A 15,380-nucleotide genomic window follows, 5' to 3' on the forward strand; every position below is an offset into this window, starting at 1 on the left:
CCAAATGTGTAGCCTTCATGTTGACAAACTTTTTAGTGATACATACGTTCTCTAAATCAGCTGGTCCTTAGAACTTATCATAAGATTATGATTAAGAATAATCATTTCATTTCAGGGGTCTATTCCACTGGTGGTTGAGTTCTAGAATGGCATACCAATCCCTATCTTCAGCTCAGATTAGCAGGATGTTAAGCCAAGTACTTCCAACTTTCTTGTGGAGTTAAGTGAAAAATGGAAGAAGAACCTGAGCCTTGAGACGTGGGGAAATTAAGTAATCCTCGTAGTTGATGTTTCTTTCTTGTTATTTCAAGTCTGCAGTAACAAAATGTACAGAGACAACTAGAATAGAAAGGGTAGATACATCTACCAATATTAAAAGCTGTAGACTGTATGTCTGTATACATGTAATGTAATGTAACATTTACAGTCATCTAGAGCCAAGCTATGTTGAATCTAATGACTGAATAAGGCTATCAGCTTCACTGATCACATCAAATGGGTGTCTAAAGGCTTTAAACCTCAATTCCTCGCCAAATATACTTGGATCCGTTATAAGTTCATTAACCGCAGTTCGGCCTTCGAGCATGCTTACTACTGCAGACATGGCGGGTCTAAGTGCCGGTGATGAATTAGTGCATAATACAGCTACTTTGATCATTCTAACTGCCTCCTCGTTGAACTCGGAACCCAACTTTGAATCGACCAGCTCCATTAGATTACCCTTTTGCATTAGAACAAAGGCCTGGAAGAAGCATAGAGAAGACAATGGAAATGAAATGTAGCAAATCAAAAGATATATATGTATCGTAGCCAAATGTACATAATAGAAAAATAAAAATATACACGTCATTAGCTGAACTCACGCCTAAAGCGAATGAGTCAATCTCAGCCTAGTTAGTTTATTTTGCTGCTCGAATCTAGAGTTACATATCACAATGACTAAGTCAGAAGGAAAGCCACAACGAAGCAACCATTCTTTGGGCTATGTTTCAAATTCATTTATTAAAAGGAAAAGATCAATCTTACCCAATCTAGCAGGCAGACATAATCCTCATTTGGTCGATATTTCATGTTGTTCTTCCCAGCAACAAGTTCCAATGCAACAACACCAAAACTATAAACATCTGCTTTATAGGTTAAATAACCCCATAGTGCATATTCTGGCGCCATGTATCCTCTGCAAAATAAAGATTTTATTTTGACTCCTGGTTGACTAGTATGAACTTCTTATCTTATATATTCGAAAAAGTCCAACATGAATAGAAACTTAGTTACCATCTCATATTTCTCTTGCATTAGCATTCAGTTATGCAATTGATTAGCTACTAGAATTGATTGGTAATCCATTCCATCAAAGATGCACAAATTATTACCGACAGGGAAGAAGATAATTTCATCACTTTTGAAACTTGCTAATAAATAAATAATGCCCACACAAGTTGTCTGGTCATTAAGCTCAAATTTAATGGGGTTGGTATTACATTTTTTTTTTTTGATGAATGAAAATCTGTGAACAACAATGTACAAAACACTCTAGCAGAGTAATCTACTAGAACCATAGGCCCAGAGGCCCTTACAACACAACCCACTATCTCAGCTCAACCAGTAGCCACTATACAAGCTACTCCCAACCTGACAATCAAAACAAAATTATATCAGAATTCAATACAGACAAACCACCTATACTGAAGACCCCATCAGCATCAAAACCCTGTTCCAGGAGAACCAGCAGCAGCCAATCTATACAGTAAGAAGCCAAGAACTGAAGCCCCTCAACCAGAAAAACAGCAGCTATACAAACAAAAGTGCGCACACCAGCACGACCCTTATTTCCAGCCCTATTCAGATCAAAAGAGTCAAAACCCAGACCTGAGCAGCAATACCAGCAACCAACAAAACAGCCAACACCTCAACCAGAATCAGCAACAAGCAGCCCAATCAGATCAAATCAAAACACGGATGGGAATATCCCAATTAGCACACAGCCGCATTTTCTCCACTGCTTTTAAACTTGCCCTTCCACATGATTCGGGATCTAACCTCCCAACTAATCCTTTGAACCATTTTCTCCTCCGAGATTAACATATTCCCAAACTTGACATCATTTCTTTGCCTCCACAAATGATAAACCACTGAGCCTCATGCAAGCCTACAAATCACAGCTTTTAAACTTTTTCCCTTTCAATCTTTCACGCCCTTTTTAATTACATCTTCCCACTCAAAAGGGATGTTATCCAGGTTGCATTTTTCCACAATGGCTTTCCAAATTCACGTGCTAAAACCACAACCAAAAAATAAGTGGTCCCTACATTCTATGCAACCTCTACAAAATAGACATTTAACCTCGCCTTTAGCTCCCCATTTCAGTAACCTATCCCCTGTAGAGAGGCTAATTTTTAACATCTTGTGGCTTTATAATTCCACAAGGTGTCAAGAATTTCTCTGTTTCACTTGGTGATGTAGCAGTTTTTGAGAATATTTGAAATGAAAGCATTGTTATAGGGAAACAGAATATTTGAACACATGTTTCTCCAAATTATATAATTCTTATTTAAGCCAAGGAAGTATATGTTTATGGGTAGAACTTATGTTAATGGTCGAATAGACAAATTTTTCTCCTTTTTTTCCCAATCCTGCAAATTTTAAGCTACAAGGAAATTGAGCTAATTGTTTGTTGCATAAAGTATTGGAGCATAAGAAATCTACAGCAGATGATTAGTTCATGTTTCATGCTTAGACCAGTTTGCAAAGCATGAACATAGGTTGATAACTGTTGAATCATGTAGTTATGAATTTCTCAGCAAGTATGTTTGTGTTGCGAATGTAGAAAGCGAGCATCCTACCAAATGCTGAATTCAGGCTTTACAGAACTTTCCACATGGAAACTTTCAAATATGCAGCCTTTAAATGCTTCTTTGTTCTGGCTTAGTTTCAAGGCAGCATCTCACATAGACATTAAGGTTAATATCTGTCTGAATTATCTCTTAGTCGATAACTACAGAGACCAAAAAGAAAAGCAACAAGTAGGTGTAACTTACATGGTTCCAGCAACTCGAGTGCTGATGTGGGTCTTTTCCTCTTCGTCAAGCTTGGCCAAACCAAAGTCAGAAATCTTTGGACTAAGGTCCGTATCCAGCAGCACATTGGTAGTTTTGATGTCTCTATGAACAATTCTCAGGGTTGATCCCTCATGCAAGAAAGCCAAACCTCTTGCTATGCCAATGCATATTTTCTGCCTCGTAGCCCAATCCAATTCTAATCGGTATTCCTCTGGACCTGCATTTTTCATAGACAATCCAATGGGGAATTCATCAACTTAGTCTTTGGACCATTTGTAGTGTTAGGTTCCAATGCTTCGGTCAACATAGAATACGAAAGTGAAAATAAAGCTTACCAAACAAAGCACGTGCTAGGCTATTGTTTTCCATGTATTCATATACCAAGAATAGTTGATTTCCTTCAACACAACATCCATACAATCTAACAAGATTTGGGTGTTGTAAAGCAGATATCATTCCTATTTCGTTTACAAATTCACGATTTCCTTGATTTGACTTTGAAGAAAGTTTCTTAACTGCAATTATAGTACCATCCAACAATATACCCTGCATCAGAAATAGAAAAATATACATTTTCAGGTATGTATTCATGATCCAATGAGATGCCTCTAGGTATGTAACAATTCACTCCCAACGCCACAATATTATCCGCTTTTGATTCCCCTAAACCAGACTTTACAGGAGGTCACCCATTCAGATACTATTCTTGTATAAGCACGCTTAACTACTGAGTTCTGATAGGTTTACGGCCATCACAACTTTAAAACACGTTGTGTCAAGAAGGGTACGAATATACATATAAGCACATCCCCATTTATATACTCAGGCGATGTGGGACATCACAATCCCCCCCTCTTGGAACCCAGTGTCCTCGCTAACGACCCTCAAAGGATCACCCCATTCTTGACGTCCCATCGAGTGCCCGCTAGCGACCCTCATAAGGTTGTGCACACTCCCCAAATCTTAGGTTGGACAATAACTCTGATACCATTTGTAATGACCCACTTTGTGACATTCCACATTGCCTGGGAATGGGAATGAGGATGTGCTTATATGTATATTTGCACTCTTCTTGACATAATGCATTTTAAAGTCGTGATGGCTATAAACCTATCAGAAATCAACAGTTAAACGTACTTATTTGAGAGTAATAGCAGGATGAGTGATCTCTTGGGAAGTCTAGTTTGGGAGAGCAAAAAGTAGACAATATTGTGTCGTTGGAGGTGAGTCGTTACAAGGTATATCATGGATAAGTCAAAAAAAAAAAAAAAAAATAGACATCCTAAAATTGAAGGAAGATGACATTGTGGGATACCTTGTATACAGATCCAAAACCACCTTCTCCAATCTTGTTTGCAACATCAAAGTTGTCAGTGGCTGCTTTGATTTGCCTATAGGTGAAAAAACCAGTTTGCAAATCTAATCCTCTCAACTCTGTTAACGGAATGAAAAGATGAGGCTAAGAAGTTAGATTACACCTTATAAATGATATAATTAATTTTTTTAATTGGTATTCTTGTGTCTATTGACTACTTAGAAGATGTTAGATAGAACGTGACCAAACAAACGCGGTGAGAAAGTAGTACCATACTGCTATTGGTCATAAACCCCAAGTTTACAAGATTTAGGGTTTCATTTTTTTTTCCTATGTCTGCATAGCAGTCAAAGGTGTATTGAAAAAATTAAAAAAAAAATTAAAAAAAAATTAAAAAAAAAAAAGGAGGGCAGTTCATTGGTGCCTATTACCAAGAGATGTGCCTTTTGGTTCTTCAACACTTATGATAAGATCATTTAGAGGACATTTCAAAAAGAGAGTTAATTGAAATCCATAATATTTTATCTCTCACATTTTTTTATATGGGTCCTTCTTAGACATTTACCAACTCAATGACCTCAAGCCATCCATCTCTCATGTAAATAAGCCTTCATTTAGATTTTATTAAAAACAATGATCCTAAATTTCTGTATGATCTGGTCACATCATATATGATTATGATTGAAACTAACTAACTCCAATACAAGTACCGGAAAAGCCAAAGAAAACTGTCAGGAAGACAGATTCTCATGTCTGCAATCCAGCAACGGTATAATTGCTTTGATGATCAACTTTGGATTGCTGGTTTTTCATCAAGGGACAAATGTTAAATAATATAACATGCAGACTGCAATGGTATATACAGCCCTTGGGAAATTGCTATACATTGTTTCAACTTCTTGAATAGTTGAAGAAGATAAAAATTATCCTATCTAATTTCTACATCAAAATGAGCGCCTGGTGATTACCTTTTTCCCTTGATATCCTGCCTCCTATGTATATTTTCCACATTAGAATGCCCAAAATCATAAAAATGAGCAATAGCACTGATACTACAGCTCCAACAATAATGAATATCTTCTTGTCATCATTGGGGGGACTGAAATCTGCAAAAGAGATAAGTAGTTAAGGAGATTGATTATAAGTTGCATTCTGGAATACAAGTAGTACCATACAGATAGACATAGGTGGACCAATCTAAAACAAGATATGAATGGATGGTTCAAACACACGGATATCAGAGTAAGAGTATAAAGATCATAAGAATTTTGATTTCTTCCATCAACTAGTAGTTTAATCTTGTTTTCAGTAATACTTTTTACAGCAAATAATCATGGGTTTTACCTGAACTATATCTTGCTATGTTTTTATTGTTTATCAATCTAATAATGAAGAAGCTGGATAGTAAAAAGATTCTCATACTTCATGAGATAGTTACCAGATTCAACAGAGATAGCTGAGATGAGAGGACCATATGTTCCTCTCTCTGGTGCACCTGTTGTCCCTTTCCCAGCCCAGTGAAAGCGGATTTGTAAAACTTTATTCCTCACAATTGCTTTAAATTCCCGAACAACTACTTTATCAACCCCTTGTGCAGCATTTTCAACATCAAAATTCTTTAACGCGAGTTTTTCCTGTAACAAATTAAATCAATAAAATTGTGTTCTATATATAAGCAAAACAAATATAAACTTGTACCTGGATATAAACATCAAATATCCGTCTTCCAAGACTATAAAAAGATTTGTTGTCTCTGAATACTATCTCTGCAAAGTATAGTTTCACAGTATAATTTCCATTTGCCAAGCAACGTGCATAATACGTCAGAGAAAGAGGAGAGAGTCGTGCACTCGTGAATAATTCAGAGTTATTCATTCTCAATATTGACACATTATTTGCTATGTATTGATCTGAGGTACTATTGACATCCCAAAAACTTCCACTGCTACTGAATCCCCAACTAGCAATGTTAGGAACAAATTTTGCTGGACCAGCTTGGTTTTGATCCCCTTCGTACTCTATGTTTCCAATAGTAGTTGCACTTCCACCACAATTTATATGCAATGAATACCGATCTACCCAGAAACAAAAACAACTTTTTAATGAAATAAAATATAAGCAAACATTATAAAGCAAAAAGGAAATAACTTTATCTTGCTTCATTTACTCAGTTGCCAATAAAAAGATGAAATATTTATTGTATTTTTTTCATTTATGAAAGAAAATATTAAAAGGAAGGCCTGGCAATATAATAAAAGCATACACCTCATAATTTGAATAAGGTAATATAAATATAATATAAATACCTTTTGAGCATGGATAGGTCTGCAGGCACTCGCGGCCAAGTGTTCTTAATTAGTGTCATAAAAGAAAGAAGTGAAAACTTAGCAAAATTAGAAAGAAAAAAGGAAATGCTTCTCCAAAATAAAAACGAAAAAAAAAAAAAAATGGTTCTTATAAGTTTACAAGCTAGAAGCTTACAAGTTGTTTTGTCCAGAGAAGCTCTCAAACAGATTCCTGATGAAATGAGAACCTAGTTAGTTTTCAAAAACTAGAATGCTTATGAAGAGGGTAAGTATGCAAACGTTAAGTAAACTTAAATTAAGATTAAAAAGGATAAGAAAAGCTCTAACAGGGTTTCTCGACAAGTAGGTGGTGCAGAGCTTTCTGAAAAGTTATTGTAAGAAAGATCTATTTGGCTGCACAAAAACTTATTTTCATTAATAACTCATTATAATCCCATAAGAAAAAGTATATTTGAAAAGGTTTTGATAAGCTAAAGATAATTGTAAAAGGAATTCATTTGAATATTACAGAAACACCTAGACAGATAACATTTGACCCTTATAGAAGTAGTATGACTAACCGCATCTAACATGTACTCTAAATCAGTAGTTTAACCTGTCAATTCCAGCTAAGACCACCAAATTTCCGTAACCAACTCAAAATTAATTGTCAACATCGTGTTTCCAAATATCAAAGATCCAACATAACAATGGAAAAAAAAAAAAAAAAAAAAAAAAAAAATTTCCCTCTCTTCTTTTTTACTGGATTCACATGGTGCAAGAAGAAAATCTATGCTGGTAGCAAAATCAATGGAATTCACCCATTCAATATGAATGACGGAGATCTCCCACGGGGCATAAAGGGATCATGAGATGAATCATTGTCCAAAGTAATGTATTTGAACATTATGATGTCTGTAAAGATTATATATCTGTAGCAACATTAAATAAAAATAAATAAATAACATTACAGAAAAAGAAACATGTCATGCAAAATTCAAATAGAGTTCAAGATGAAGTATATACTAGCGACTATCTCGGCTTTTGATCCAGTCTGGAATAGGCCCATTGAGCAAGTTGCTTGTCAGAAACCTGTTCAAATAAGCAACATAATCACGCTCTGGTTGAACACTTATCTATATCATCACTAAGGGAGAAAATTTTGAACGTAAAATATACCTTTTGATCATATGTGTGTGTGTATGGTAATCATAAGCACTATAATCTCTTTGATGGTAGTGAAATTCCTTATATCTTCACCTATAAATATAGGAGAAAAGCCAAATAATTATTCTGACTGTGCTTTGAGCAGCTTTTTAATTTATTATTTGAGCTTCTCTGCAATAGAGCTAGATTTAGGGTTTGACTCTACACTTACAGGGATTGCAAGTATGCTAGACCTTCAAAATCTGGAACCTTTCCTTCCAATCTGTTGAAGCTGAGATCTCTGCATGGATATAATGATGAAGGTGTTACACAAACAAAAAAGGAACATAGGGGTATGTTTGATAATGAACTTAAAATGTGGCTTTTGTGTTTCCTTTGAAAAGGTGTTTTAATGTGGTATAAAGTGAAGTTTTTTGGTGGGTGAGAAGTGTCTTTAGGTGGGGTTCACTTAAGAATTGTTTCGTTGAGTTTAAAAAAAAAAAAAAAAAAAAACACAAACACAAACACAAACAAACAAACAAAAAAACAAAACAAGAAAAAAAAAATTAAAATGGCCATATGGCTACCTTACATGGAGGAGAGGGATGGTTGCGCAGCAACCCCTATCTGGTCAAGGTGTCCGCACGAACACCCATTCTAGTCAGGGTGGTTGCTTGCCACCCCTAACATGTTATGGTGGTTGCACGCCCACTTCTAACTAGCATAGAGGTGGCCGTGCAACAAACACTCTTTTCTTTTCTTTTTCTTCTTTGTTTTTTTTTTTTTTTTTTTGAGTTTTTTAATTTTTCATTTTTTAAAGTAATAAGTTAGCCCCTAAACCTACAAAAATTTAAGAACTTGTTTTGTCAAAATACTCCTATAAGAAGGTGTGTGTTCTCTAAAAAATTGTTTTGGAAAGTGCTTTGTATTTTAAATTGTTTGTTAATGGTTTTGAGAAAAGTGTATTTTAGATTTTGAAAACTGAAAGTGTTTTCAAATACAGTACCAAATAAAGCCATAATATACACGAAGAAAAAAATTGAAAGAGAGAATTAAATGTCTATATAACAATGGAGGTGTAGCTTAAAACAGATTCACAATGCAAGGACTTTTATTATTTTCATTCTAATGAAAAGAATGCACCATAGACAGCCTAACTATAGTGTGCATTGTTCAAAGGTATCTTATAGCAGTTGCCACAATGGGACAAAGGAGTAGGAGGGGTGGATCATGGCTGACATGCCTACAATGAGTATTGGTTGACAACCTTAGATAGCTGCTTTCTAAAAGAAGTAGGCTGTAAAGATTAGAAGCAATCACTATAGTTTTTCCAAGGATAAAGGATGAAAGCAGATAACTAATTACTACATATTTATAAGATGACCGACGTTTCCTACCCTTTTTTTAAACTAATCTGACTCCAAAACTACACCTCGGTTTAATGGTTTCAGCAGATGATCTTAATTCTAGAAGATAATGACCAAAATCTTTATTTGAAATAGTTATCCACTATTAGCTTTAAGAATAGAGTACCATGAAAACCCAAAGACCATATATTTTAAGGTGCCAATATCTACTTATACTACTCAAAAACAATTAGGAAAAAAGAAAACTTCACGCATCTGTATGTATGAACAGTATAATGTTCCTAATGGGGATAGTCCAACCATCTGGGGTTTGTAGTTCAGTAATATTTCAGTAAATGAAAAAAAAAAAGAGGAAAACAGAAAAGAAAGAAGAACTACAGAATTTGCAGTGGTGTCATTTCTGATATATGTGCGGGGATTGGTCCAGAGAGATTGCAGCTCCTCAACATCCTGCAATGTCAACTGCCATCATCTAAGCAAAATTGCTCAAGTTTGTATCACTTTAGTTCTTGAAACTTTACAGAAAAAGAATCACTTACAATCTTGTCATGCCTTTCATGTTACTTAAGGGTGGAAATTCAGAACCCTCACCAAGTAAGTCACTAATCCTTCTGCACTAAATTGCATTATTAATAACTGTTAGTGTCTTAAGCAACAAGTCTTGTTAATTTGAGTATCACTTGAAGATGCGAAATAGATTATGCAACCCAAGGGTATTTCGAAGGCAGAACTTACAGCTCGGTTAAACTACTTAGGATAGAAATGCTAGAAGGAATGGGCCCCTGAAGACCACTAGCTTGAATCTCTCTGTTAAAAACAAAATTATAATGGGTTAGAACCTGAATGTTCTACTAGAAGAGATTTTAACATTATCAGGAAAAATAAAAAATAAAACACGTACAATTTATGAAGTTGTTTCCAACTTTAAAAGAAGTCAGGTATTCTTCCAGTGAAGTTGTTACTGCTAATCCTACTGCATATAGCCAAATTGGAAATGAGACTGAATAACATAGAAAGCTGAAGTTTTTCGAGTAAATGTATCAAATTACTATAAGTATAGAAATGGGTTGTAACCACTTACAGTTCCATTAATTTGGTTAGATTAGTGAGAGCTTTTGGCAACTCTCCAGTGAGATTGTTAGCACTAAGAATACTGCAGTCATCAATTGCGGTGTTCAGACTAGTTCAACTTAGTGGATAATTAAGAAAAGAATAATGAAATATGATTTGAAAATGAATAGAAAGATTAAAAAAGAACACTGACAGATTCTCCAGGTTAACTAAATTCCCAAGCTCAGGGGGAATAATTCCAGAAAACAGATTGTTCTCTATGCTCCTGAAAATATTCGTCAATAATAAAGCTCAGCCAAAGCAAATCAAAGTTTAGAAAAAGGGTGAGCATGAAAGATACAATACGAGCATACATGTATATAAGAGTGGTAATGTTTCCCAGGTAGTTTGGGATTTGTCCTGATAACTTGTTTACAGTAATGGACCTGCAATGGATCAGCTTAATGCAATAAGAAAGAGCATTCACTAGCCAACCTAAGACATGAATTCAGTGTTTTAAAATGGTAACAGAGTTAAACGTCCTGAATTCGAACCTTGTTTCCAATCACTTCTCATTTTAATTAGATATTTCACATGTTGAACCTCATTAATTAAATGAGAGTTTGGATTCACATGTAAGGAGGAGAGAGCTTTCAAATACAAATTAAAGGATTAAACTAACCCATTTCTATGAGCTGACTCTTTTTAGAATAAGTAGTGATTTTACGTTCAAGAAGTAACTTACAGGTATTCCAACTTTGTAGAACCCCATTCGGGTGGTATTGTACCAGCGAGGTAGTTTCGAGTGAGGTCACTACAAGCAAGAAGAAAGTGGGCTGTTACTGTTGGATTAGAAGCTCGAATCAATTTTCAGGAACAAATTGTTGGTGACTTCTTACATCGTCTTTAGGTAGGGTAGCTTCACCAGGGAAGGTGGAAGCACACCATCAAGATCCTGCCCTTTAAGAAATCTGTAACAAGAATAGTTATAGGTAAAAGATAAAATGTCATCTGATTATTACTAGGAGAAGGATCATCTTCACGAATTTATGTTTGAACAGACAATGGCAAAATCCAAAATTTCGCTGGCTCAGAAGTAAACTATCCTTCAACCCAATCTGCAATTTCCCAGATTATGGAGCTAAAAAGCAAGGGCTAAAGAGCATACATCAGAATACTAGCCCTCAACCCATCGAACTACAGAATCATAGTCTCCCTTTCCCGAGAGCGCCCCTTTGTCTACAGAGACAAGCGAGCGTCCCTTCATCTTCTAGAGCTCGTCTCTCTCTCTCCCCTCCTCCAATGGGCTCCTTCTCTCAGTCAGTGTTTTGATCTTCCTAAGAGAGCATCCCCCCCGCCCCTTCCGTTTTTTTTTTCTCTCTCTCTCTAACGAACTTGACCCACGCGCCACCCCCCGCAATTTCACCGGCCCCCACCGCTTCTGTTGGCCTCATATGCCTGTGCGAGTGCACACCCCTGCTTCTTTTGCTCACGTGGCACATTCACTTTTAATTTTAATTAAATAATTAAATTTAATATTTTTTTTTTTAAATAGAGGTTTGAAATTCAAACTTATACCTTAATTCATCTCTTATTTTGATTAAATGATTAAGTTTAAGAAATGAGTAATGTTATATTCTCTTTCAAATTAGTAGGTAATTTGTAATAAGGGTGAAAATCCAGGTGGATAATAACCACAAAAACCATTATAATTCACATATACAGCTACATATAGTGGTTATAAAGAATGCTGATGTAGTTAATAATCATGTCCGCATTTCTTTAATATAATATATATATAATTAAATTCACCAAGACGATATGATTTTGGTTTTCGTTTTGGATTCGGTAAGTTTAATACCTTTAAATTATGTTAGAGTTTTTTCATTATCATCTTAAAGTCATACCTCACTACATTTACTTTCTTTTTCTTTCTTTTTTTCTTTAGGGAATCCAAATCTCAATTACTTTATAAGACAATGACCTTCTATAGCTAATAATCATGAATTGTTTAACTAGTAAAATATTAATTTATTTAAGCTCACATACAAATTTGGATAGTAATCCAAAACATTAACTACATCATATGAAGATAGTGGATAATAACCGTATTTAATAACCGCAATAACTGCGCGTATATTGATAATAACCGCATGATACAGATACATATACGGATATCTAAAAGTAATAACCGCATTATATGAATGTAGATACAGATACAAATACAAATATTAGTAATAATTGTATCCACATTTTCGCTCCTAAATTTTGTAATATCTTTCTCAAACTTATTATAATTGAAACAATATTTCTTACAAACTATCAAAAAATTGCAATGTACCATTTTTGTCTCATGAAAAGACTGTAACACCTCCAAAAAAATCTCAAAAAGACAAATTCTCTTATAAATTTCAAAAAAAAAAAAAAAAAATGGCGCCATGGGATGATGGGTCACCAATTTTTTTTTTAAAAAAAAACATTTTTTATGTTTTAATATTTTAATGTTTTGAAAATATTGCATACTGACTACAACTACCAAGAATCAATATGTGTACATTTTCTCTTTCTTTCTTTTTTTTTTTTTCAAAAACAAACAAAAAAAAAAAAAAAAAAGAAGAGTATGGATCGGTAAAGTTAAGGGATCACAATCCCCTATAATTTTTTCTTCTCAAATTTCGAAATTTTGGCTATTTCTAAGCATCAAAACATTTGGAAATTGCCACATAATAATAAGGTGGCATATTACATTTGAGAATTGAGTATATTTTTACTAAGTTCTTGCTCTCTATTTTGTAAAAAAAAATTGAGTCAAAATTTATCTTTTAATTTTAAGAATAGATGTTTTTGCAAAAGTGAAGATGAAGTCTTTTGTGAGGAAATTCTTTTGTAGTTACATCGATAACCTACTACCTTTTTAATAAACGACAATTTTCCATTTAAAAATAATAATAATAAACAAATAGCATTTTTCAATACTTAAAAAGGGCTTAAATTGCATAATTTGATAATTTACAATTTCTTTAAAATTTTAAGATTCTAATCCAAAGTTAAGTAAGGAGCTTAGCCTAGACGGAATTGCATGGGAGGAAAGGTGATGTCATCTGATTAAAAGGCCATTAGGGACTTTGTATGTCAAGTTTAACTAATTTTTCTGATTTTGGTTGAACAAAAACTTGATCTATTCATAATTTCAACATAGTTGGATCATGGATGGTACAAGGTAAATGAAATGGAAGGGTACATACAATTTAACCACGTGACATAAGCCAGCAGGGAACGAGCAATTGCAGATTAGAGAATTGTTGTACAGTGGCCTCAAATCCAATTTTGGTGTTGCCCAGCTTGAGTCATTACTAGTGCATGGATCTACGCTGAAATTCCAATCTTTTTTCCCCACTTGTATACCTATTTCACCAAGGGCTTCCACTGCATTTATAAACCAACCTCATCAATTTTTTTTTTTTCCCATTAAATTTGCCTTAAAATGCTCAATAATTTAATCTCTATTTTAAAAAAAAAAAAAAAAAAAAAAAAGAAGACAATCTTATATTCAACGTGAAAATTTCATGTTAAGCACTTAAATATACTGATTAAAGGGATATAAGTCAAAAAGCACTTGAATTGGCCGCTCTCAAGAACTTTCTGCACAAATAGCCAATCAATGACCCATGACCCTTCCAACGGGCTGTACTTGAAAAACTAAAATAGAGATCTTTGGATAGCAGATGTGAAAGAGGTTTCATGGAATCATTTACTCAAGTGAGTGGTTAGACGGTCTAAAATTTATTTAGACGTATACATCTTATATAGACTCCATCTTTTCCAATATTTTGCCCAAATCCTAATTATCCGAATAACCGTTACTTTGCCCACCTTCATACCACAAATTAGCCTTAATATTCATCCACCCAAAAAGTTCATTGGCCAAAAATCCACTTTCACCCTTAATAAATTATTGGCCTCAATAAAAATATAAAACATATATAGAAGAAGAAGACGAAGAAGAAACTGTATTTAATTACCTTCATCAGCAGGAAGACGTCCTACTTGGGCTTTGACTGTGAATATTGCTCCCATGCATAGAAGCAATAATATGAGCTTTTGAAGGGTGAAGCTGATCATCCCTGGTCTTACCATTTTGCCCTCCGCCTCCACCTCCACCGCCTGCTTTGTTTGCCGTGAGATCTGTGTGGAAACCTGTATGAAAAAGATGATACACATCTCGCCGGAATGCTTGAATGCGACGACTAATTACGGCAACTTTTTCTTCTTCTTTTATATATAACCAGTTTCTGTATTAAAAGCTTCTTTGACTTTGAACATATATATAAAATGTGAAAGGTTTATATATTTACGCCATGCTCGATCTAGCTAGTCTTACTGGCATGGATAGTATGTCTATCTTCTCTAAGCTTCAATTCACTGGGTAAACCCTCCCCATGTCGAACCGACAGGCTGCCATTCTCTTCGGTTCAAAAAGCGTGCATGTCTCATTCACATTAGAGCGAGTCTTGGAATAATTTGTTCTTGTCCAGTTTTGCCAAGTTGATCCATTTTTATAAGAAAATTTAAATCGAGATTTAAATTATATTTTGGAAAAAATTAAATTTAGTCCTTAGGTTTTTTATCTTATTTGAATTTAGTCCTTGAGTTTCTAATTTCAAGAATATGGTCTTTAGGTTTTGCACAAATTTTAAATAAGCCCCTCTATCATTTTTTTCTTTAAAATTAATAGTTTATCATATTTCATGTATATCTTAATTGACACATTAGTGTCCATATTAGCACCCAATATCAATGCCACATCATTAAGCGAAGAAGAAAAAAAAAAAAAAAAAGAAGAAGGCCCGGCCAACTCTAGAAACAAAAACCATCTTCTTCGTTATCTTAATCTTTTAGATTTGTAACATTAGATGGAAAACCGTTAAATTTAATACTGATATGGACATTGACATTGTATTGGATGCTAGCATGAACCCTAAAGTGTCAAATGAAATACATATAACAAAAAAAATATAATTGTTAACTTTGACATTAAATTAATAAAGGGATCAATTTGAAACTTGAGCAAAAGCTAATGACCTTATGTTTAAAAATTGAAAACTTAAGGACTAAATTCAAATCATATGAAAACTTAGGGATTAAATATGAATTTTTT

General features: G+C 34.3%; 1 protein-coding gene across 3 annotated transcripts; it reads right to left on the reverse strand.

Annotated features, from left to right (window-relative positions):
- Positions 1-341: 341 nt before the first annotated feature.
- On the reverse strand, positions 342-11,631 carry LOC133868128 (probable LRR receptor-like serine/threonine-protein kinase At1g07650). 3 transcript variants are annotated; one of them, XM_062304950.1, is made up of 22 exons: positions 11,122-11,631; positions 10,968-11,036; positions 10,597-10,668; positions 10,437-10,508; positions 10,254-10,325; positions 10,074-10,145; positions 9,908-9,979; positions 9,712-9,783; positions 9,551-9,622; positions 8,038-8,106; positions 7,686-7,751; positions 7,008-7,073; positions 6,856-6,891; positions 6,681-6,724; positions 6,073-6,449; positions 5,813-6,008; positions 5,343-5,480; positions 4,375-4,493; positions 3,395-3,605; positions 3,039-3,276; positions 1,027-1,177; positions 342-742 (listed from the first exon to the last, which is right to left on the reverse strand). In XM_062304950.1, the coding sequence occupies exons 8-22, from the start codon at positions 9,729-9,731 to the stop codon at positions 443-445; spliced, it is 2,103 nt and encodes a 700-aa protein (XP_062160934.1). In that variant the 5' UTR covers positions 9,732-9,783; positions 9,908-9,979; positions 10,074-10,145; positions 10,254-10,325; positions 10,437-10,508; positions 10,597-10,668; positions 10,968-11,036; positions 11,122-11,631; the 3' UTR covers positions 342-442. The 3 variants fall into 3 exon arrangements, with proteins under 3 accessions (XP_062160934.1, XP_062160933.1, XP_062160935.1); XM_062304949.1 differs by having other exon boundaries at positions 9,712-9,788; XM_062304951.1 differs by lacking the exons at positions 10,437-10,508; positions 10,597-10,668 and having other exon boundaries at positions 9,712-9,788.
- Between the last annotated feature and the right edge of the window lie 3,749 nt (positions 11,632-15,380).

Source organism: Alnus glutinosa, chromosome 5 (assembly GCF_958979055.1).
Source record: "Alnus glutinosa chromosome 5, dhAlnGlut1.1, whole genome shotgun sequence".
Lineage (NCBI taxonomy): Eukaryota > Viridiplantae > Streptophyta > Magnoliopsida > Fagales > Betulaceae > Alnus > Alnus glutinosa.

Bases quoted from the DNA above. Each gene is read 5' to 3' on its own strand.
- LOC133868128 (XM_062304951.1), bottom strand. From the start codon at position 9,731: ATGAAAGGCATGACAAGATT. The intron at 7,074-7,685 runs GTATATACTTCA...GTTTTTGTGCAG, and splicing joins AAAAGCCGAGATAGTCGCTA to CCAAATAGATCTTTCTTACA. The intron at 3,606-4,374 runs GTATCCCACAAT...TTTCTGATGCAG, and splicing joins GTTTTGGATCTGTATACAAG to GGTATATTGTTGGATGGTAC.